The following is a 25743-nucleotide window of genomic DNA, read 5'->3' as shown; positions in this document are numbered from 1 at the left end:
GAGGGATAAGAACAAAGAACAAAGAACAATACAGCACAGGAACAGGCCCTTCGGCCCTCCAAGCCCGCGCCGCTCCCCGGTCCAGGATTGAATCCTGAATCCAGGATCCCCACCCAATTTTCCAGCCTATCTACATACCAATATCCTATCCACCGAGCTGTCCCTCACAGCTACGATGCTTTGTTCATTACAACCTATTAACTCACCCCCACCCCCCTATTCCAGACCATGTGATCCCCAGGGAGAGGCGAAAACCCAGAGTGAAAAACCCCAGGGCCAATATGGGGAAAAAAAAAATCTGGGAAATTCCTCTCCGACCCCCTGAGGCGATCGAAACGAGTCCAGGAGATCACAATGGCCCTGATCGGAAAATGCTTCCCAACCCTAGTCATTTCCACTTCCATGAACACCATATGAATTCCCTGCCCCCGAGACAGGTTCCCAACTATCCGCAGTCTCGCTCTGTACTGGCACCAGCAAGATGATCATAGAATGAAGCCTTGAAACGAGAAACAAGGAACAATTAGCCCGCGCCGCTCCCTGGTCCAAACTAGACCACTCTTTTGTATCCCTCCATTCCCACTCCGGTCATATAGCTGTCTAGATAAGTCTTAAACGTTCCCAGTGTGTCCGCCTCCACCACCTTGCCCGGCAACACATTCCAGGCCCCCACGACCCTCTGTGTGAAATATGTCCTTCTGATATCTGTGTTAAACCTCCCCCCCTTCAAAGAACAAAGAACAAAGAACAGTACAGCACAGGAAACAGGCCTTCGGCCCTCCAAGCCTGTGCCGCTCCTTGGTCCAACTAGACCAATCGTTTGTATCCCTCCATTCCCAGGCTGCTCATGTGACTATCCAGGTAAGTCTTAAACGATGTCAGCGTGCCTGCCTCCACCACCCTACTTGGCAGCGCATTCCAGGCCCCCACCACCCTCTGTGTAAAAAACGTCCCTCTGATGTCTGAGTTATACTTCGCCCCTCTCAGCTTGAGCCCGTGACCCCTCGTGATCGTCACCTCCGACCTGGGAAAAAGCTTCCCACTGTTCACCCTATCTATACCCTTCATAATCTTGTATACCTCTATTAGATCTCCCCTCATTCTCCGTCTTTCCAAGGAGACCAACCCCAGTCTACCCAATCTCTCCTCATAGCTAAGACCCTCCATACCAGGCAACATCCTGGTAAACCTTCTCTGCACTCTCTCCAATGCCTCCACGTCCTTCTGGTAGTGCGGCGACCAGAACTGGACGCAGTACTCCAAATGCGGCCTAACCAGCGTTCTATACAGCTGCATCATCAGACTCCAGCTTTTATACTCTATACCCCGTCCTATAAAGGCAAGCATACCATATGCCTTCTTCACCACCTTCTCCACCTGTGTTGCCACCTTCAAGGATTTGTGGACTTGCACACCTAGGTCCCTCTGTGTTTCTATACTCCTGATGACTCTGCCATTTATTGCATAACTCCTCCCTACATTATTTCTTCCAAAATGCATCACTTCGCATTTATCCGGATTAAATTCCATCTGCCACCTCTCCGCCCAATTTTCCAGCCTATCTATATCCTGCTGTATTGCCCGACAATGCTCTTCGCTATCCGCAATTCCAGCCATCTTTGTGTCATCCGCAAACTTGCTGATTACACCAGTTACACCTTCTTCCAAATCATTTATATATATCACAAATAGCAGAGGTCCCAGTACAGAGCCCTGCGGAACACCACTGGTCACAGACCTCCAGCCGGAAAAAGACCCTTCGACCACTACCCTCTGTCTCCTATGGCCAAGCCAGTTCTCCACCCATCGAGCCACTTCTCCTTGTATCCCATGAGCCTTAACCTTCTTAACCAACCTGCCATGTGGGACTTTGTCAAATGCCTTACTGAAATCCATATAGACGACTTCCACGGCCCTTCCTTCATCAACCGTTTTTGTCACTTCCTCAAAAAACTCCACCAAATTTGTAAGGCACGACCTCCCTCTTACAAAACCATGCTGTCTGTCACTAATGAGATTGTTCCGTTCTAAATGCACATACATCCTGTCTCTAAGAATCCTCTCCAACAACTTCCCTACCACGGACGTCAAGCTCACCGGCCTATAATTTCCTGGGTTATCCCTGCTACCCTTCTTAAACAACGGGACCACATTCGCTATCCTCCAATCCTCAGGGACCTCACCCGTGTCCAAAGAAGCGACAAAGATTTCCGTCAGAGGCCCAGCAATTTCCTCTCTCGTCTCCCTGAGCAGTCGAGGATAGATGCCATCAGGCCCTGGGGCTTTGTCAGTTTTAATGTTCCCTAAAAAACCTAACACTTCCTCTCTCGTAATGGAGATTTTCTCTAACGGGTCAACACCTCCCTCCGAGACACTCCCGGTTAACACGCCCCTCTCCTTCGTGAATACCGATGCAAAGTATTCATTTAGGATCTCCCCTATTCCCTTGGGTTCTAAGCATAATGCCCCTCCTTTGTCCCTGAGAGGTCCGATTTTCTCCCTGACAACTCTTTTGTTCCTAACGTATGAATAGAATGCCTTAGGATTCTCCTTAATCCTGCCTGCCAAGAACATCTCGTGCCCTCTTTTTGCCCTTCTAACTCCCCGTTTGAGATCTTTCCTACTCTCTCTGTATTCCTCCAGAGCTCCATCTGTTTTCAGTTGCCTGGACTTAACGTACGCCTCCCTTTTCATTTTAATCAGATCCTCAATTTCCCTGGTTATCCACGGCTCTCGAATCCTACCTTTCCTATCTAGATAAGAATGTTAAGTTAGACTTAAGTTACTTTGCTAAGCAGTGTGCTGAAGATAGCTGCCAGAATGTTTTATTGATATCATTTTAGCTGTCTGTGTTTAATTTAGTACTTGAATCACAGAAAGTTAACGTATGCACACGGCAAGTAATTAGGCAGGCAAGTGACGTGTTTGCTTCTGGGCAGGATTTTCCACGCTTTTCTACAGGTGTGATCTTCCAGTCCTGCCGAAGGTGACCTCACATAGCAGGTTTGCTGGCAGCAGGATGGATGAGCCGTGCAAAGCAGTGTATACGTTGATGTGACCAGATGACGCTGGCAGCAGCCAATGGCAAGCTGCCTCTACTGTCAGATAAAACACCACCGGGGGCGGGGGAATCCAAGAAAGTCCCACCCTTTTTTTTTACAAAGAATCATAAAACCCCTACAGTGCAGGAGGAGGCCATTTTGTCCATTGAGCCTGCACTGACTCTCCAAAAGAGCATTGTACCCAGGCCCACCCCCTCACCCTATCCTTGTAACCCCAAACATTTGCCATTGCCAATCCACCTAACCTGTAATCTTTGGACTATGGGAGGATATGGGGAGAATGTGCTAACTCCACACAGACAGGCACCAAGGCCTAATTTGAACCTGTGTCCCTGGCGCTGTGAGACAGCAGTGCTAACCACTGTGCCACCGTGCTGGAACTTGACTTTAACAGTCAAGAAATATTACTACAATTAGACAGGATGCTGATGAGGCTCTACTTCACATACTGTTTGCAGCTTTAATTTCCTTACCTAAGGAAGGGCAGACTTGCCACAGTCGCAACAAATATTCACTGCACTGTTTCCTCAAATGAATGGGTGGTTCTGTGAGGAGAGTTTCGGCCTATGCTCCGTAAAGTTGACAAGAATGTGAGCTGGTGTAATTGAAATATGAAATTCTTAAGTGGTTGGTAGGTGCTTTGGAATCTGTAGTTTCAAAACTTATCTTTTTTCGTACATAATTGAAAATGAACACTGAAAGGGGAAATGAGAAATGAAACTAATCTTTCCTGCTTCTAAGGGCAGCAAGAATGAAAGTGAGATTGAAAACCGAAACTTCTGGGGAAACTAAAATTGGTTGAAACCATATAAAAAGGACACAGCCATCGGAGCCCAGATAATGATGATGATAATTATGATGATCTCAGTGGTGCAGTAGACAGAATCCACAGAATCCTGACAGTGCAGAAGGAGGCCATGTGGCCCAGCGAGTCTGCGCCAACTCCCCAAAAGAGCATCTCACCCAGGCAGATGACAATGAGCACTGGCCAGATGCTGAAATCATCAAAATGAGCAGGCCGCACAAAGTTGGCATGGCACATGGATCAAAATTAGTGGATGCTGGCGACTTATACGTCACCATCGCCTGTTTTTTTGTGCTGTGCTATTCAGCTTCTATAAACTTATCACAGAAATGAATGTGTTATTCAATTTATTTTTCTTTAATTTGGTTGCTTACCCTCCTCAATGACAATACTGTTGCTGGCCTTCTAGAAATATCTTTGTTTAGGTTCCAGATTTGAATTGCTGTCAGGAAGGGGGGGGGGGGGGGGGGGGGGGCATTCATGCCACAGAGATTTTTGTAGGCTGTTTGCTTTGAGGTCAAAGGTGAACACTGTTGCTTCTGTGTTGATGGCAAAATCGAGCCCATACAGGCAAATTCTAAAACCCACAAATCACTGTTTACTCAATTAACTGTTGCCTTCAACATCAGCATTATGATAAATTAAGTCTACACTTGTGTTGATCTACAAATAACACTTCTAGAGTTATTTTTTCATGTCTATCTCAATCTAATAGTTCATTTGAAAGGAGAACTAAACTTTGATGTTTTAAAAAATACATTAGTGAAACAAACAGTTTTGGATGCAATGTAACATCCACTGCAGAGAGGGTGCAGATCTTAAAGCTTTAAAATATTAAAGCCAAGATATGGTGTTGTATTTTCAGTTTCTATGCCATTTCACTGTGGCACAAATGTTTGCAACAAAAAGATGCTAATATGGTTCCATTTGTTCACTGAAGCTTTGCTTTGTCTCTTTATGTCACATAAATTCTACTTATCCCTTACTGTATCTTGGTTGCTGTGGCAGTGCAATTAACTCTGCTTGATTTGTCATTAGCTAGCAGTGCAGAGCCTGCTCTAAGCAACTAATAACGTCCAGGACTTAATAGATGTTCAGATCCACATTTTGTGCTTTTCTTAATGCATTTTTCATATGATTTGACATCTTGCAGCTTTATTTGCCTCACTATTGTAGAATCATAGATTGATTTGGCACTGAAGGATGGCATCTGTCTCACCATGCTAGCGTCAGCCTTTTCTTTATTTGTTTGTGGGCTGGGAGTACCACCCCCATGACTATAATTATTGGCAATTTTGAAGAACTATAGAATTGATCCAGAAATAACTGAGGTAAAATATCTTTCATTGAACTGAGTTAGAGATCAGAGTGGAAACTTACTCAAATTGTGTCTCGCAAGCATCAAAGAAATAATAAGCTGAGAACAGCATGATGGCACAGTGGTTAGCACCGCTGCTTCATAGCGCCAGGGACCCGGGATCAATTCCAGCCTTGGATGACTGTCTGTGTGGAGTTTATACATTCTCTCCGGGTGCTCCGGTTTCCTCCCACAGTCCAAAGATATGCAGGTTGCGTGAATTGGCCATGCTAAATTGCCCCTTAGTGTCCCAAGATGGGGACGAGCAGGGTAAAGCATGGCGTTACAGGGATAAGATAGGGTGTGGGTCTGGGTAAAATGCTTTGTCGGAGAGTTGGTGCGGACTCGACAGACCGAATGGCCTCCTTCTGCACTGTAGTGATTCTATAGCACCATTTCTAAGCATATGCAATGTTCCTTTTTGTGATTGGTATCCAAATGATAAACTTGTAATCCTTCCCCTCTTATGAAGTACCATATATGGTGCGCAGGTTTCAGCACTTGAACTTTTCTTTCAAGTGCCGTTTGCAAAAAATCTGATCCTTGCCTTCAAAGTTTGCTGCAAAAACAAATTACTGCAGAAAATCAATGGGACCAGAACAGTTGGTTTGCCTTGTGAAATTTGAAACAAGCCCAGGTGTATCACAACTCAGTTTGAATATGTGCTATTCTGTAACAACTGAAGACAGTTGCGATTTGGAATTGAATTTTTCATCAATTCAGCGCAAGTGTGTATTTATCTTATTTTTCAGCACCATGTGGAGGCAACCTGACAAGTTCTTCAGGATTTATTCTTTCGCCAAGTTACCCACATCCTTATCCGCATGGCAAAGAGTGTGACTGGACCATCACAGTTAATAACGACTACATCATATCTTTGACATTTATTAGGTAATGACTTTTTATTATTCAAAATTATGTACTTTATTGCCGTTAATGATGTGCTATCCGCTTTACCAAGGTGCATGGGACAAAGGCAATGAATAATTGAACCATACAGACCGAAGGTTGTTGTTACCACACAATAGAGGTACCCTAACTGCAATCAGTAACCTTGGGTGAGGGATGAGAAAATCAACCATTGCTTCTGTTTATCACTAAAACCCTTGTTGGAGTTTGTAGAAATTGGGTAAGAAGAGGATAAGGGTGAGGATGTTGCTTTTTGCAAACAAATAATCTCTCATCGCTCGTTGTCTTGGTTCAAGCATGAAGAATGGTGCCAAAATGTGCCTGACATTGAAGTCATATTCAGGAAAATGTATTATAACATGGTGCCCTGCATCAGGAGTCATGGGTGAAAATCTGAAGAAGCAATTTTAATCCACCCACTTGTCAAAAACCAAGGCTGGTTAGGATGTTAGGATGTTAAACCATTCATGGGCTAACCCACTGGCAATCCACATTGGATTCATAAATTCCAATTTAAGTTGCCCCTCTGAGCCAGTGGCTATTGTAACATAGAAGAGATGTCACAATCAGACAAGGTTTGAAAAGGACTTTATTTGTGGAGCCTGAAAGAGCAGGAGTGCCATGTCCCACAAGGAAAGTTTGGGCCTGCACTTGTTAAGGCTTCACCACCCTGTCCCTTATCTCCCAGCATGAAGTCAAGCCTAAAACCTCCAAATCGCTCCCCCCTGCCAGACCCCTGCCCCCACCCTCAACTTATCCACATGTTGAAATGTGTACCTTTGTGACAGCGACCTCCTGTCACTTACTGTTGTGCTTCTACTCACCAACCAGCTGATGCCTCCCACCAGTTTTGGGCAGGAGATTGAAGCTGTGCAGATGAGGTCCCATAGTTAAAATCTCCCATGCTTCACACTTCACGGTTAAGACCACTTGTTGTCTGCTTCTTGTCATGTCTCCCTAACCTTATCCAGGATTCAAATTATGATCTGGTGGCAACTGCATCTGATATGTATTTGGTAATGGGTGTATCGTATTCTGCAGATAGCTAAAGCAAGATTATTTTGCTTAACTGTTATTTTAAACTCTTGAGAACAGTTCAGTGTAGGGACGTTCCTTTAACTTTCAGCACAGAGAGAAACATTTTAAATTGTGGTGCAATAATCACCTACGTATAGGTGATCTGCGCATGTGAGCAAACGCCTCCGGTGGCTGTACAATCTCAGTCTGCTTAAGAAAGCTGAAAGTAACACTTTGTTGTAATTACATTGAACATAACAAAAAGATGAGACAGCATCTTGAATACTGTGTGCAGATTTGGTCTCCTTACTTAAAGAAGGATGTAAATTTATTGGAGTTTGTTCCAAGGAAGCTTACTAGAATGATACCTGGAAGGAGCAGATTATCTTACAAAAAAAAAGTTAGACAGACTGGTTTAGTTTCCACCCACACTTAGAAGAGTGAGGGGTGATTTGATTGAAGTATATATAGATTTTGAATGGTCTTGACAAAAGGTGGACATTAAAAAGATTTCTTCTTGTGGATGAGCCCAGAACTCGGGGACACTGTTTTAAAATTAGGGTTTACTCTTTTCGGAGGGAGATCAGGAGGATTTGTTTTTCTCTCAGAAGGTTGTGTAACTTTGAAACTCTGCCTCAGAAGGCAGTGGAAGCTGGCTCACTGAATGTTTTTAAGACAGAGGTAGATAGATTCTTGTTAGGCAAGGGAATCAAAGGTTAACGGGGATAGATGGGAATGTTGAACATGAAACAGAAACAGGTCAACCTTGATATTACTGAATGGCGGAGTAAGCTCTCGGGGCCAAAAGACTTACTTCTCCTATTTTGTGTTTGTGTATATTCTGCAGCAGAGTGCTGTGCTTCTGTGTGGAAAAGGTCATCACAAACATATCTTGTCAACACTAAATTGAACGCAACAATGTGCATCATAACTAGAACTCGCCATTCAACACACTTCCCTGCCTTTCTGTTCTTGCAAACATAACTCTGCCACATATCCGTCGACTGACAAAAACCCACAAGCTGGATGAAACCATCCGTACTGCACCACACTTAACTCTCCATGATAGCCTGTTCAATTTACTTATGACCTACCTTCTTTCTCAGCACCCCTATGGAGCACCTTCCCTGAAGAAGATCTGCCAACAGACATCCTCTGGATCAAGGAATGAGAAACACAGGAATTCACTTAAGTTCCTTGTGACAAACCCCATCTGTTGAATATCATGCTTTAAACTACTATGGCAATAATGATCCTTGCTAAATAGGCTCAGTACACGGCGGGGCCCTTGTGCAGCCAATTTCAACCACTGAGGCTTCAGTACAAACCTCTAGTGTACTGTGGAAATGCACAAACAATGCTGCATGTGACCAAGCGGTGTCTCCTCTATAGACAAAGTAGCAGATCATCTTAAAGTCAGCAAATGAGGAGGCTATTGCTTGACTTGGGATAAATAAAGTGTGAGGAAAAGGGGAATCAAAAATAAAGGACAAGACCACATGTATTTTATTAAGGAATAGGATTATACTTGTTTTTTGTAAACTAAAGGAACATTTGTGATTCAGGTTCTTCCCCTACTAAATAAATGCAAAATGCGCTCTGAATGCAGCAAGTACATTAATTTTCACTTCACCATCTTGGAGAGAATCTTATCAAAACATAGCAAAATGTCAGGGTCTGTCTGAACACTGGTGTGTTCCTCCCCAGAGAAACAGACAGGGTTTCTTGCCAGATTTTATGATACTTTTGTCAAAAAAAGCAGGGGAGTGTGTTTCCCACCATCTTTTTGAGGGTTGGGGCCTAAAAATGCTGATAAAGCAGGCTTCACAGAGATTGGAGTGCCCCAATTAGACGAAGAAATAAGCTCTTCCCTCACCACACCACAAAGGTCTCAGGGGCTCCTCCACGTGCCTTCCCCCCAATAATGCGGCATCTCTTTCTCATGGCCCCCCTCTCTGATCAACCCTAGCAACACCCCACCCAACAGTGATCGCCAGCATCTCCCCCCGCCACCCCCCAACATTAATCACTGGCATCTCCTTCTCTTCCACCCCCCAATAGTCGTCACTGACATTTTCTCCCCCTCCATTGAATGCTGTCTCTCATCCCACTGCACATACATGTGCCCCATTCCATCCCCTTGAGGCTCCTACTGGGTACAACCTGTGCTGGGGCAGTGCTAGGGGCCATTGCCAGGGCACTGCCCGGCATGTCCCTCCTCTCCAGGAGTTATACTCACCTTTCCGCCCTTGGAGAGATCCCCTCAGCAAGTTTACATCTGGGTAAACCTGTTGTAAACCGTGCCAACATGACATCACATCAGTGAGGTTTGAAAATACGGCAAGTGGGGTAAAATGTGTCAGTGGATACCTGATAATTATATGTAATTTAATGTAAATGCATTAAAATAAGATTTTCGCCCTTTGTGGGCATGAATCTTGCTACATCACCGACGAAGGACGGAGAAAATTGTGGAGCGCGATCTCTCCACTCCCCATCCCCTCTCCCCTGCCTCTGTCAACAGGATTTCCCACTGACGCCATCCCACGCCATCAGGAAACCCATGGGCAGGGGTGCACTGTCAGCAGAACCAGTGAATCCCGTTGGCATGAACAACCAGAGAATTCCACCCCATATCTTGCTGAGCGCTTTCATGTTGAACTTCAATCTTACATCAGTTGGATGGCGGGCAATATCTTTTGTAATTTTCATTTATGTTTTTCTTCAATGTTTCAGTAATTTTGCTTCAAGATACATATCCTCCACAATGCTGTGGTCACTTCAGTCATGGTTTAGTTTTAGCACAAAATAGTAGTAGCATTAATTAGGTGCCAAGTCACAGAAAGATTAGCTACCCTCATTTTGATTTGGCTTTACCGAAGCCTATCAAGAATGTCAATGGAAATTGGGGAACATTGTATCATCCCACTACAAAAGCTCGAAGTGATGCAAAGCCCAGGGTATAACTACCATCACGTTACAGGAAATGTACGAATTAAATCATTTTAACTGCACAGGTTTTATATCTCAGTTTGGTAAATAATTGTCAGCTATGCTCACCACTGCAACATGAAGCACTCCAGTTCCTTTCAGATACTCTCGCGCTTCTCCTTGCATAGCTGTCGGAACAGCTGCTAAATGGAATGTTTTGACTAATACTTGAATTATTTGTCCTTTCCTGTTGAGAAGTGCTTCATTTCCCCATCATCTCCCAGAAAAATATTCAATTGAGGTCAAAAACGAGCGTACAAATTCACAATTTGCACCACTATTTAGATATCATGAAGTTGTTTTATTCAGATAGCCCTGACAGTTTGCCAAATTACAAGAAATAATACTTGCATTAGATCACTCCTGTTGGGGAACAAAGTACTCCATAGAGAATTAATTATTATAATGTCATGATTACAGCTATGTTGAGAATGTAGAAGCCATTCTGCACAAAGCAAGATGTCAGAAATAGTCATGCTGAGTGCAGTGTGTTTTTTTTTTGTTGGTGTTGATTAGAATACATTTTTTAAACATAAGATGCTGAAATACTACTTTAACAACGCTTTCATTTGAAGTTTCATCTAGAGAATGGCATTGGAATGCCTGTCTCGATCATGCACTTCACTGTTGATGTGAAATTTGAACCCCATGGCCGGAATTCTACCACTTCACCCACCACGGAATCGGAATGGGCAAGGGTCCAACAACGGAAATCTCCATTGATCTAGGATGGGAATTTCCAGACTCGCCCGAGCAAGGCCGTAAAATCCCACCCCATATATCTTTAGATCCAGTAGTGTGAGTGCAGCACAAAGCAGTTTCAAAATTAATTTGGGTGGAATTAACTCAGTCAGTGGTGGCAAAAATGCAATTTAACATTAGTCTGTAGTCCATCAATTGTGTTTATTTACTGGATTTTATTATTTACTGCTAAATACTGTTTTCTGAAGTTTCTGAAATTATACAGTTGCCCCCCATTTGATGACCCACTGAGTCAAAATGTAGTCAATTAGCGAGATAGTTTTCTACTAATTGCCAATCCGTTATGCAAGTTTGCTTCGAACATAATTATCACCCAGATAATTACATTATGATTGATAGCTGAAGAATGAAACTTAGGTTAGAAGCTCCAGCTGAAGATTAGATTTTTTGTTCGGCATCTCATAGAACATAGAGCAGTACAGCATAGGGGTTGTCCAAAGATCCACTGAAACTGAAGCAGTTTTTCTCAATAATATTAAAATATACTTTGATCATGTGGATTTGGCCAACTGGCCAGGCTCACTATATACCTCAGTCCATTATTGTAGTGTAAGTACTTTCTACAGCTCAGATTAAGGGGTGTCCACTGGTTACCTCCAGATAGTCATGTGCCACATTAGATAATTTGGCATCCAGTCAAAAGGAATAATTTAGTTAGTAACTAATGAGCCAGATAAAGATTGACATAGCATTGCCAAGTACTGCAAATGAATCTCAAGTTTATTTGAGATAATTACATAGAATGTTACAGCACAGAGAAAGACTACGCAACTCAAGTAGGTCTGCTGGCATTTATATTCCAAATGAATTCCTCCCACTTTACTTCATCTTGTTGAATCATCATACACTCTCCTAATTTCTCCTCATGTACTTACCTGTTGCTCCTTAAATGATTCTATGCTATTAGTGATAGTCACATCTACAACTAGTTAATAAAATAACTCTGACAAGCTGCTAGAATTCTGAATTGCCCCTCTCATTTTTACCTTCTGCGAGGAGTGTTGTAATGTCTGAGCTACAATTACATAATTAAAAGTGATGTTTTCTTCAACCTCCAATTGTCATCACGGAGGTAATTTTACAGGTTTGTGCTTTGGTGTAGATCACTGGTCTTTTTTTAAATTCACTTGTGGGACATGGGCGTCGCTGGCTGACCAGCATTTATTGCTCATCCCTTGTTGCCCTTGTGAAGATGGTGGTGAGCTGCCTTCTTGAACAACTGAATGACTTGCTAGGCATTTTCAGAAGCCGATGAGGATCAACTACATTGTTGCGGTTCGAGAGTTACATGTAGGCCAGACCAAGTAAGGATGGCAGATTTTCTTCCCTAAAGGACATCAGTGAACCAGATGGGCTTTTCTGACAATCGACAATGGTTTCATGGTCATCAGAAGATTCTTAATTCAAGATATTTTTCATTGAATTTAAATTCCACCACCTGTGGTGGCAGGATTTGAACCTGCGTCCCCCGAACATTCATTGCATTTCTGGACTAATAGTCCAGTGATAACATTTCTGGGCCATCATCTCCCTGATTGGGACTACATGTCAGACACACTGAGCAGAATCTTTTGGTTGGCAGGCTGCACTACAACCAATATTTGGCAGGTGTTAATTGGCTGTGGACGAGATGTCCATCCCCATCTAGGGAGAAGTCCCACCTTCGTGAGGTGCTGGTTAATAGTCCCAACAGTGCCAAGTTCAAGCAATGCACATTGTTGGGACCACAGCCAATCCCCAAAGAAGATGAGTTAATGGAGGCTGGACTGAAGGTAAGCCCCAGCGATGGGAGTGAGGGAGATGGAGGTGGGCGGGGGGTTGTGAGGAGGGGGTAGGGTGGGAGTTGGCGTTAAAGGGAGAGTATAATTTTGAGGGAGGTGACTCTGATGGGCACAGTGGATGCCCAAAGGAGGTCACCCCTCTCCCATTCTTGACATTTTGCTGACAGAAAAAGCTACCAGGCTATGTGCTTGGTATGGACCGCCCTCTGCCCTGAGTAAAATAGTGGTGGTGGGGGTGGGCTGAGGCATTGGCTACTTAAGGGTATCAAAAGGCCTAAAGGTGGGCCAAAGCCTCAAAATCCCCATGTAAAATGTAGAGGTGGTACATTAGCGCAGTGGTTGGCACTGCTGCCTCACAGCGCCAGGGACCTGGGTTCGATTTTCGCCTTGGGTCACTGTCTGTGCGGAATCTGCATGTTCTCCCTGTGTCTGCGTGGGTTTCCTCGGGGTGTTCCAGTTTCCTTCCACAGTTCAGAAGGCATGCTGGTTAGGTGCATTGGCCATGCTAAATTCTCCCTCCATGTACCGAACAGGTGCCAGAGTCTGGTGACCAGGGCATTTTCACATTAACTTCATTGCTGTGTTAATGTAAGGTTATTTGTGACACTAATAAATAAAATGGAAGAAAGTTCAGGGGTGGGCTGGTAGGCAGCAGACAGTTCATACATTATATTTTAAGAGTTCCACCATGCCCTCCCCTTTTTCAAACCCATTGCCAGGGGACAATAAGATTTCACCCCATGAGGTTTAATCCTGTTAGACTAATGTTACCATGTTGTTAGGGACCATTAACATTCAAAGTGAAATCCAAGCACCTTGTTTTAACCAATAGAATTATGCCATTAAGTGTCATTTTTAAAATAATTTTAGTGTATAAAAGACTTAAACCAAGCAGTATTCATTTAAAAGCAGTATTAATTTAACAGTGTGATTTATAATTGCATACGCTACACACAGTTTTACTACTTACTTCCCCCAAGAATTATTTTATATTTTATATCTTAGAGTTATTTACTTCTGTCAGAACTATCCAAAGGTATGCCCCAATCCTCTGAAATTTACTTCAATTCTTGGTTCCAGCTATCTTCCAAAGTAAGACTCGTTGTTTAATAACTCTTGACCGGATATGCCTACATCCCTTGTTCTGGTTGCCTTAACAATGGTCAACTCTGCTGATAGATGTCTTTGCAGCAAGGCTCTGTGAGGACCATTGTGGATTTATTCTACTAGTTGTGAAATGGAGTAAATGTTTAAGTTGCGATCGCTTGCAAAATCCAAACTGGGATTAAGATTCAGCTCATATTCCACACAGAACAAAAAAGTCTGAATAACACCTCTTTGGCCTTAGCTGTCTTCTTTCAGTCAGTTACAGGCTGCTGGAGCCCAAAACTGCAACTAAGCTGACTTTGGAGCAAACACCCAAATAAATTAAACCAAAAAAATCTTCAATCTCCCAAATGTTTTGGAATGTCATCATAGAGACCCTTGGGTTAATTATCCCAAACTTTAAAATTCTTGTGATCTGAAAAAGTAAATCAGTTTTGCAGCCTTCCCTGTTTAGAACTTGCTCATAAACTTGCCTTGTATTTTGATCCATATACATGATTTATATTGCTTATGAATGTAATTCCCTTTTCCCTGACTCTGACCCATTAAAAAAATGTTCATATTTGTAAAGCATTTTTCAACTTTGTTTCATCTGTAAATTCCTTACATAATATAATTTACACAGTGGCACAGTGGTTAGCACTCCTGCTTCACAGCGTCAGGAACCCGGGTTTGATTCCCGACTTGGATCACTGTCTGTGTGGAGTCTGCACGTTCTCCCTGTGCTTCCTCCAGGTGTTCCGGTTTCTTCCCACAGGTCCAAAAGACGTGTTGGTTAGGTGAATTGGCCATATGAATTTCTCCCTCAGTGTACCTGAACAGGCGCTGGAGTGTGGCGACTAGGGGATTTTCACAGGTAACTTGATTGCAGTGTTAACGCAAGCCTACTTGGAACACTAATAAAAAAACTTAAAAAGAAAACTTAAACTATTGAAGTAAGTTGAGACCCTTTGACTGAAGAATGGGTCGTCCATTACTTAAATGCTTATATGCCCCTCTGACCTCGCAAAATCAACACAGATTAGCTTTTAAATATAATTAACTTCAAGCTTGAAATACACCTACTTCAGGAGTGCTTATAAATTTCTTATCCACATGTGCCATTTATCTACATTTAACCTTTTACCCTTCAACCTGAGAGTTATTTTCCGAAAACCTATCTTCTAGAACATATATATGAGCTAAATATTCCAGAAACTTATGGATGGGGAATTCTGAGGAGTTACCGTGTCCAAACTTAAAAATGTACCTTTTCTACATCTCCATACATGACTGAGACCAGGTATGTTGTTTTATTTATAATTTTCAGGTAGACTAAATAGGGGTTAGTTCTGTTTTCCAGGCAGGTTCTGTGACCAGTCGCCAAGAATATAATTTTGCAGTCTCCCACTAGTGCTTTAAAGGCAGGGAGCAATTAAAGTGGAAAAATGGAACTTGTGGCCTGCCTACCTACTTGTCTGCCCCTGACCTGCATTCCATTTTACTGAGGGCGTTTGGGGGGGGGGGGGGGGGGGTGCATTGAGGTATCACTGCTGCCTCTCTTTCAGCCTATGAGGCTCTTAAGTGGCCAATTAATAGCCAGTTAAGTGCCTTATTTTCAAACTCTTTTTCAAAGCAGGGGAAGATCACTCCATTATTAAGGCTCAATGCTGGGAAGAGTGCCAATCAAATTTAGCTCCAGAAAACTCAACCTCCCTTCCTTCAGACTGAAGACCGTGCTTACCGATGGATTTAAAGGGAATGAATCTCCACTGGTGCTTTTTTAGCTCATCAGCATAATTTTGATGGAAGAACCATGGCAGCATAGGAACACAAATAAGCAATTCAGCTTCTTGAGCCTGTACCATCATTCACTTAAGATCATAGTTCCATTTACCTATCTTGGCTCTGTTTCTTTTCGTAACCTCCGAACAAAAATCTATGAATCCTCCTTTTGATATTTTCAAATGACCCAGCCCTCAACAGTTAGTTCGGAGGAAAGTTTTTTTCAGATTTCCACAATCCTTTTTCTTGAGGAATGCTTCCTGATCGGCCCCTGAATGGTCTGTGATCATAGGATGCTCCCTTGTTCTGGGATACCCTTCGCTTTGCCCGCACCTCCACTTCTCGCATCCCCCCGAAAGAATAGTGTGTCTATTTCACCTATGTATCCGATGAACTCCTTTCATTATCTTAAGCATCTAAATTAGATAACTTTATCTTTGTGCACAAAGGAATCCTAATTCACTATTATTTGTAGATTTTAGAAAGTAAGTTGAGGTTTAGTATTCTGATACAGGACTTGAAGTTCTTTACTTATAAGCATATTTATAGGAATGTGTGCCATCTCTTTTCGCAAGCTATTAATTTTGAATTGTCGCGCACAAAGCATTTGAGTGGTGCAGTGATAAAGAAAGCCATGAGTCAAATCTTCTGGTCTCTGGACTGTCGGAGACTGGATGTCTGATTGAAGATGCACATCAGGATCCTGCAGATTTCCTGCTGCGTGGACCTATCTGGGAGTTTCCCAGAATGTTTAAACTTCTGATGGGTGATTCCCCTTCTCCTGGGCCCTTCATGTCTCCAACTCTGAATGAGAGTCGGAGACTTCAGACTAATCCATGGTACTTAGCTGGATAGTTACCCAGGAAATGTTAGACAGATGAAGACCGAGGTAACATCTGGTTAACTCCACAACTGGCTCACCAATCACCTCCAGGAACACCCCAACTAACCCCCCCAACCTCACTAGCCACACTGGCTTGAATCAGCTTCACATCTGATTACCCATGCACATGACTATCCCCTCCCCCACCTACCTGAATTCCCTTCTGCCTCTCTATTGGACCTGACTGTCACTACCCACTACACCCCCCTCCTCCCCCCACTCCCCTGACCCATCTATCCTCCCCCCAACCCATTTATTCCCATCTACCACCCACCCGGCCTGAAGCAAATAACCTCAGACCAACCTAACTAAACCACTAACCGGACCAACGCACCCCCAACCTGACTCGTCCCCGACCTGACCCACTTCCCCCCCCCGCCCCAACACAAACTTGACAACTCCCTTGAACAACCAATTACTCCTCCAACCTGACCCAACTACCCCCATGACCCAACCATCTCTCAACACAACAAGACTATCCATTCACCCACCTCACCATGTACCCAACCTATCCACTACCCTCAACTACCTATGTATCGGCCCATCCACCCAACCACTCACCCACCTGTTCATTCAACCACCCACCCACCAACTCACCCACACTTGAAGACTGGAACTTTAAGATTACCACTGGTTCTGTAAAAAAGGGGTATATCCTATCTTTCCCTGACTTTACTCCATTCTGACAGAGTATCCTGGGGGGACACTGCGCTGTGAGCTTCTTGGACAGCCAGAACCCAAAGACCCTGGAAGAAAAACGCAGCAGTGTCTAAGCAGGAAAATATTTTGGTGCAGTGCTTGGAGATTCGGGTGCGTTCATTTCCTGCCCTCCACCTCTTGCAAATGTTGCCCATTAAATGGAAAGATAGGTAATATTTCTGATGGCTGCAATGTTTTATATCAATTGAAATTGAGTATTTTCAGTTTAGTTCCTAAGGATCATCAACTCCATGGTACAGAATTACATGTGGTGTGATGGAGGTTGATGTTTCCTTGGCAATCTCATTCATAATTGGATAGCTAGTGTGGGTAAGGGAAAGGAAAAATGTAAACTGGTGCAATCGTTTCTGAGGGTGGAAGTATAGAACTACCTTTACTCTGCATCTAAGCCGTGCTGCACCTGATCTTGTGTACTGTCACAGGGTGCAAAGCGTGGGAACATTTCCCATTTCCGAAGGGCAGTGCCTCACCTTGCTGAAGGCAACCTTTTCTTTGACTCTGGACCAAACTTTTGATTTAATTTCTATCACAGGAATTTGATGTACAATCCAGGCAATTCTGGACTGTACAAATTTGACAGGCTTCTTTCAACCTTTCAAAAATGAATTTGTTTGGTGTCACTTGTGTTACTTGATAATGGGCCATTCATGCAGCAAATTGCCTGCATATTGTTATTGCATCTTAAAATCTCCTCTCATTGCCAGTATGTGTACTGTTGCTGCCAAGTCTTTCCCAGTTGACATCCCATGGCTGACAAAGTAAGCTTTTGACAGATACCTTTCAAATTATGGAGGCTATTTATTGAACTTCCCTCATTTGTTTTCTAGTAAGAAGCCATGTATTAAATGTATTATTCTCTCTTTGTCATTGCAGAGCTTTTGCTTTATGCTGCTTGATAAATTGAACATATTTTGGTCAATTTAATGAATCTATGCAATGGCTTATGTTGCCCCTGAATCTGTTCCAAGCTGGCAGCAAGAGTATTATTTACTATTTTCTGTTTCAGGCTATTGCAGCTCAGTGCCTTGTACAGCTGCTTCACTTTTAACATTGTCTCTGTGTGTGTTACGATATAATGGATCTGATCCCTGTGGGTTGCAGCAGCTCACTAACCTGTGGCTGTTCTCCAATCATACAATATAGTTACTGTATACTGGGCTATTCTTTACCCATATCCTGCATAGTGATTGTACTCTCCTCCATTCAACTGGCTCATTTTGGCTGTTGATGTATCGTTCAGTTAATAGTCACACCACCATCAAATGATCTTTATTTTCTTAGTTATTTAAATGTGGCAGAAATAATTGAGACCTGTGTCACTGACCTATTTGTTGGCGTTATCCATATTGGAGCTATTTTCATGGATGCCGTCTGGGTGGCACATGAAATAATATTACCCTGTTCTCTCATCATAGACCGATATTTGAATCCAGCCAAGAATCTTAGATGAAAGTCTGCTGCCTGTGACAGTTAAGGGCTGTTTGTGCAATATAGTTGCCACGAGACAGTATGTATTTCTGGCACTGTTTGCACTGCTTGCTCAAAAACATACTGACTCACGGGCAAATTAAATCACTCTTAAGCTGCTTCATTATCCATTGTGCATTATCTCATCTGTACATCCCCAATGCTTCAGCGCTTACACAGAAGAGATAACCCACAAAAAGAGTTTAGAGTTAATTCATCGGTCACCAGGGCTCCTTGTTCGAACGTGAGTTGGCAAGTGCAGTGCTAATACACGTACAGTGTGCTAATACCCAGTCCAACACTCAACTTTGCTTATTATTGTCCTGTTACAGAGACAAAAAATAGACACTGGGCTAGAAATTGGAGAGCGAAGTTTGTTTGGGTCTGAGGTCTTGATTTTCAACCTGTCTTCGCCTGTTCAGAACGGTGTTGGCAACTTGCGAACTTTGCTTACCCACCTCATCTCTGAGTGCTTGTGCTGTTAGCTGGTGCAACTCGAGCACTGCTATCTGAGGGCAGCACGGTGGCACAGTGGTTAGCACTGCTGCCTCACAGCGCCACAGACCCAGGTTTGATTCCCGGCTTAGGTTACTGTCTGTACGGAGTCTGCACATTCTCCCTGTGTCTGCCTGGGTTTCCTCAGAGTGCTCCGGTTTCCACCCACAGTCCAAAAGACGTGCTGGTTAGGTGCATGCTGAATTTTCCCGCAGTGTATCCGAACAGGCGGCAGAGTGTGACGACAGAGGTGATGGTGCTCTGCAGTGGGACCAACAGCAATGTGGCCCATAGTATCCAATGTCACTGGAAACATTAAGGATTACCACATGTTTATGCTGTATGCCCCTGCTCAACTCCTAGCATGCTGCATGCTTTCATCCTGCTTTTGGCATGACGAGCAAATTAATGATGGTGTGACTCTGGATCTCTCTCTTTCCCACCCCACCCTCCTCCCCTTGCATTAACCTTCTGCTCCTGAGTTCCTGCTTTCAGACACCAGAAAATTGCTGTCTGGCCAACCATAGGAAAGAAGGAGGAAACAGAGCAACAGAACAGTCGAGATCACATCAACTTGCCATTTGCACCCACCAGCTCAGATATTGGCACTGCGCATACCTTGGATATTCGTATCCAAGATTGGAAATGTTGTCAACTCTGATAAAGATAGTATTGAACTTCAAAAGGACAGACATATTGGCGGGTTGGGCAGGCAAGTGGCGGATGAAGTTCAATGCAGAGAAGTGTGAAATGATTTATTTTGGCAGGAAGGATATGGATATATAGTATAGTATAATGGGAGTAACTCTAAAGGAGGTACAGGAACAGAGGAGCAGGAAACTTAATGTACATATTCGTAAGTAATGACAGGGCATTTGAGAGAGCACTTAACAAAGCATACAGTATCTTTAGCTTTATTAATAGGGCCAATGAGGACAAGAGTAAGGTGATCATGTTGAACTTGGGTAAACCACCAGTTCGGTCTCATCTGGAATACTTTGTCCAACTGTGGGTGGTATACTGGAGGAAGGATGTGAAGGCATTGGAGACAGTACAGAGAAGATTCACAAGAATGATTCCAGGGATGAAGAACTGTTGCTGTGAGGATAGATTGGAGAAGTTGTCACTGTTTTCCTTGGAGTGAAGAAGCTCAAGAGGAGACTTGAGAGATGTATTCAAGATCCTGAGAGATATGGACATGGTCAGTAGTGAGAAACTGTTCATACTGCATCAAGAACTGGAAGGCACAGATTAACAATAATTGGCAAAAGGAGTAAAATTGATGTGAGGAAAGTTTTTTTTTACTCAAAAGGTGGCTGGAGTCTTCTGAGAAAGTGATGGAATCAGGTTTGATCAAGGTATTCAAAAGGGAATTGGATTGCTATCTGAAGATGCAAGGTTATGGAGATAAGGCAGGGGAGTGGATTTAGGTAAAATGCCCTTTCAGTAAGCCAGTGATGACTCGGTGGGCCAAATGGCCATGATAAAGATTCTGGATAAAGTTGGGATTGAGATGTGGTGAGTCATCTGGGCACATCTGGGGCTGTGGTCAGGATGATTAGTTTCCCAACTCATGACGTAGCAGACAAATGCGACTGCAGAGGCTCACATGAGTACTTTGATTGGGCGGCACATGAGAGAATGCTGAGTGGATACATACACTGAGATGCTGGGTGCATCAACTGGTCCAGACTGCCCCCTGTCACTATCATGTTGCCACCTTTGTGGCAAATCACTGACTCATCTGCACCTCTGCAACCCCCCACCCTCTCTGCTAAGGATGTGGTGACACTGGCAAGCAAATGCGAGAATTCATCAAAACAGTTCCAAAAACACTCAACTAATTTCAGGCATATAGCACTCGGAGAAGTTCCAAAGAATTACCTTGCCTTCAGTCAGGATGTCTGGCCTTTTAAATGGTGTAACTGGAGGGCCCATCTTGCAGTTTCACTCCTGAGCAAACAAACATAAATGTGCATTTGGTGGCCACATTTGGGTCCTGGTGTCGCATCAACCACTCGAGCTGTGCAAATGAACATCCTCTGGTGCATACAAGGAAGTAGGCATCCATAGCGCCCCTCGAGGTGGCACTGTGACAACAAATTTCTAGCCTACAGCTTGTTTCTGATTCTAATTGCAAAACATACTTCCAATTTCTGTACGTGACATTGCTGACTTTGGAGGAGCAATGCTGACACGAAAGAATGTAGTGTTTGGGATGCTGAATGAATCTACATCTCCCATGGGCTTTACACTTCTCAGACTGGAACAGTGCTGTTAGACATTGTGTGCACACTACCCTGTGTATTTGTTCAAATATTGCTGTCAAAATACTCTTTCAGCTCTTAAAGAATTTATAGCTGCCTTTCAAGCCTTGAGATCAAGAGATTGAATTCCAAGATACAGCTGGTCTCCAGCCAGGTCAGTTCGGCTGAGTTGTTGTAAACACCACATCTCATGGGATGGTGTGTTACCTTCAAGTCTCTCAAAGTTATTTTTCTTTCAAGCAGGAAACCTTATTCTAAATTAGAAATATTTGTGTCCTTCACTGTGCTGCAACCTGCCACTGTCAGGTGTCAGGATCTTACAGATCACTAAAAACAGGTTGCAAAGTAAAGACAGACAAGACTAGATACCTCCTCCAAAATGAGAAGCTTTTGAGTGCTAAATTATGCTGGATTTAGTCTGCAAGATGCCTGTAATGATGCAGTTTCAGAGACTTCAGCTGGAATTATCCATCAGTTCATGCTGGTGGGGTTCTCTGGTCCCACCGGTGGCACACCCGAGCTGCATGTCTCCTGGCAGCGTGTGGTGGCTTCAATGGGAATTCCCACTGCACAGCAGCAGGACCAAAGGATTCCACCACCAGCGAATGGTGTACTGCCTCCCGCTACCGTGCAAAATGCTAAGGGGAGGCCAGAGAATCTCACTCTTCATGAGTGAACAACAAAGGATTTATTCGCAAGGGTCTACAAGAGCACCAGCATATCTGTTGTTAGTTCCAGAATGCCTCTTACCTAAGAGAACTCCTCCCCGGGGGTGATTCCCCACTCTGAGTCCCGATTGGTTACCCAGGCCAGGTGACCCTTAATCTAGCTATGTTGCCCTTTAAGGAACAATCGCCACATCACTCATGGATAGGAGCTTATGAGAAACATTTCAGCTTTACTGATTTGTTGATGATCCTTCATAAATATTGTGCTAGCTAAAAAATAATGGCAAAAATTCCATATCTAAGGTATGCCTGGCAAAGCACATTGGCGATATTTTCAAGTTGAAATCAATTGACAGCGTTGAAAACTGACAAATCCCAAGGTACCCAGCTCAATGAAACTGAGCATGGATTTTGTAACCTCCAATGCTGATGCAGTAAGTGCTCCAACAGCACTTCGCTATGAGGGATTGTCAAAGCTGTCAAGTGGCTGGCAAGGTGACTCAAAAGATTCTGCCCCAATGCAGCCAATTCCTGCCATTGATGAATCATTTAGTTTGGCTATTGTGGATTGTGTGGGTCCTCTGGGCCCGATTTTACAAAAACTTCGCGCCCGTTTTCGGGCGTGAAATCGCGGTAAAGTTGGGCATCGGGCCTATACCGCGATCTACACCCGATTCCGAGCAGATCACGGCTTTATCCACACCCGATTCGGGCGTGGGTCCGGCCCATGCCCAAATCGGGCGGCCTGACGATTTAAATGCATTAGCCCTTGTGAAGTCACCATCCTCCTCAACCATCCTTCGCGGACCCCCCCGCTAACCACCCCGGCAGACCCCCCCCCCCCGGGATCAGACCCCCCTGGGAGGCAGGCCCCCCCCCCGGCAGAGCACACCCCCAGCCTACCTCGATCACTGGTCTCCCTCCACCATCCTTCCGTTAGCAAGATAAGCTATATGTTCCTCAGCTAGAACCACTTTGGTCAACACAAAGATGGTCCTTCTGCCTTGTGGGTCCATCTGGCTCACCAAGTCAGTTACAATACTGCGGCCAGCATCTACTGAACCATCTTGGATACAAAGGATAACGAATGGTACTGGTCAATCTTCCTGGTGCTATCAGTACTGTTACATCAGGAATGGCTGCCGACACCAAGGATATAATTTTTAGCATAAGCAAGGCTTACGTGCAGAACCCTAATGCCATTATCCTTTGTATCCAAGATGGTTCACTCGATGGTGAACGCAGTATTCGAACTGACTTGGTGAGCAAGATGGAACCGTCACACCTCCTCTCCTCCTCCCACCCCCTCCTCCGCAGAGGGTGATCTGGGTCCCGCCCCCTCCCCCCCCCCCCCCCCCCCCCCCCCCACCACCCCCCTCCAGATGATCTGGGTCAGAGAGCTGCTCTCTCTGTTTTTTTCTTCCCGCCCGGGCGTGCTGCTTCGGGTTCTTTTTCAAACTGCGCAAGCGCAGTTCAGAGCTCCGATCGGTCCGGCAGTGCTAAGCCCCGCCCACAGCGCGATTCGGACCAGAGCCGGCAAAACGCGTATGGGCGTGCTGCAAAGAGGATTCCGGGCTCGGATCTATTTGATGCCCAGATTCGGCACTTCGACTCAAAATAGTAAAATCAGGCCCTCTGTCTGAAATGAAGACTGGAAACCGATATGTATTAACAGTCAAGTGTGCGTCCTCCTGCTTTCCTGAGGTCATTCCTGTGGGCAAAATAATTGTCCAGGCAGTGGTTCAGGCATTAATTTTTTTTTTGTCTTTGGACTTCGAAAGTCTATTCAGTCAGGGTTCTAATTTTATATTTGGGATCTTTGGAAAGGTTATGCAGCAGTTTGGTATTACAAAAATCACTCGAGTGTGTACTGTCCCGAGTCCCGAGGGTACTGGTGTGGTTTCATCAGACGTTAAAGTCAATGTTAAGAACTTACTGCTGTGAAGTTGAACGAGATTGCGATGAAAGTGTACATCTTTGAGCCTTGACAAAGGGTCATCTGGACTCGAAACGTCAGCTATTTTCTTTCCTTACAGATACTGCCAGACCTACTGAGATTTTCCAGCATTTTGTCTTTTGGTTTCAGATTCCAGCATCCCCAGTAATTTGCTTTTATTTACAACTCATGATGTTTGCTGTCGGGAAGTAATCCAGGAATAATTGGGATTCAGTCTATCTGAGTTGGGTTTTGGCCACTCTGTATGTGGACCTGTAAAGTGTTTGAAAGAGATGTGGTTGACGGATGCTTTTGCAGAGGATGGGGTGTGTATCGATCACCCAGTTTGCTACTTCTCTAAGAAGTTTGATGAGCACCAGTGAAACCACTCAACCATTGAAAAATAAAGACTTGTGTTGGTTTTTGCCTTAGAGCGGTTCGAGGTGTCTGGAGGTGTTGCTGCTCTTTCTGCGGTGGTCTTTACTTACCACAGTCCACTGGTGTTCTTACACAGGATGAAAAATAAGAACCAATGATTAATGCGTTAGAGTTTATTTCTCCAAAATAAGATCTACAGATAAAGCATATCTGTGGTTAAAAACAATGTTACAGCGGATGTCCTGTCCTGGAGTTATGAGTAGAGAGACTGGAGGTTGCCAATAAATGAGTTGATGTTTCCCTTATTTATTGTCTTAAGGTGGGGGGGGGCGATGGTGTTCTGAATACATGACAGGAAAACTGGAAATAAGACCATTATAAAGCTGCCTAGTGTGCAGGAAGAAGGGTAAAAGGGAGAAGTGTGTGAAAAAGCAGTAGGTATGCTGCTCAGTGTTTGGCCACTGACCAGCACTGGTGTGTCTCTTCTCTCGACCTGTGTGTTTTTCATCCACACATTTATATTTGTTTTCTGTTTGTTGGTAACCGCATCGCTATTGAGGCAGAGGTGAATATTTTTCGGATTATTTTTGCTTGTTTTGTTGGGTGCATTCAAATCTAATGGCCTCACAGAGGCTGGTTCGCTGCACCCGAGTTGTTTGTTTGTTGTTTTCTACCCTGTTGCTGTTTTTTTTATATAGCTCCTGAGATACTTATCTTAATCGCCTCAATCTCTCTCTGGCTTCCTCAACTTTCTTGATGAACAAAATTGTTATCGAATGACTGACTTCCTTTATGTTACTTCACCTGATGAATGAGCAGCGCTCCAACAGCTTGTGATTTCAAATAAACCTGTTGGACTATAATCTGGGGTTGTGTGACCTCAAAATGAATTTCAGTGCTGGTGTGATGCGAGACATGTCGGCCAAATATTCAAAAGATGTATCAAACAGCAAGTCCTTTTGGCTGTTTGCAATAGGTAAGGTACCGACTGTAACCAACCAGCCCATGCTGACAAAATTCAAAACAGTGTCCAACATTAGGTGGGATTCCATGATTTGAAAACGTTTAGTACAAAATGCTGATTGTGCTAAGAATTACACTGATAACTAATTTCAGACTATCTGTCCAGCTCGCAATGAAGTGCACTTACACATGAAAGAAGTTACATATATTAATGTGCATGGTCCTGATTTTATGCAGATAAAATGAACAAATACACGCTGTTACGGATGGGAGGGGGTTTAATTTAAACAGCCCTGATTTCTCTGCTCTCCACCCATCCATAAACAGGGTGTGTTGATTTTGATTTCCTGCTTTATAAGCATGGGTGTATTTTCCAGCCGTTCAGTTTCTATTAATAAGCTCACAGAAACC

At 43.9% G+C, this 25743-nt stretch overlaps 1 protein-coding gene across 1 annotated transcript in view; it reads left to right on the top strand.

Moving 5' to 3' along the window:
• csmd3b (CUB and Sushi multiple domains 3b) overlaps positions 1-25743 on the top strand; it is a 1683329-nt gene that overhangs the window by 1360771 nt on the left and 296815 nt on the right. Inside the window, exon 28 of the mRNA XM_078215503.1 lies at positions 5977-6115. Within this exon, the coding sequence (XP_078071629.1) occupies positions 5977-6115 (139 nt within the window). The remainder of the gene's footprint in view (positions 1-5976; positions 6116-25743) is intronic.

This window comes from Mustelus asterias, chromosome 7 (genome assembly GCF_964213995.1).
Source record: "Mustelus asterias chromosome 7, sMusAst1.hap1.1, whole genome shotgun sequence".
In the NCBI taxonomy this organism is placed as follows: Eukaryota; Metazoa; Chordata; class Chondrichthyes; order Carcharhiniformes; family Triakidae; genus Mustelus; species Mustelus asterias.
Note: the sequence above shows the minus strand (reverse complement) of the source record. Positions and strands in the feature narration are given on the sequence as shown.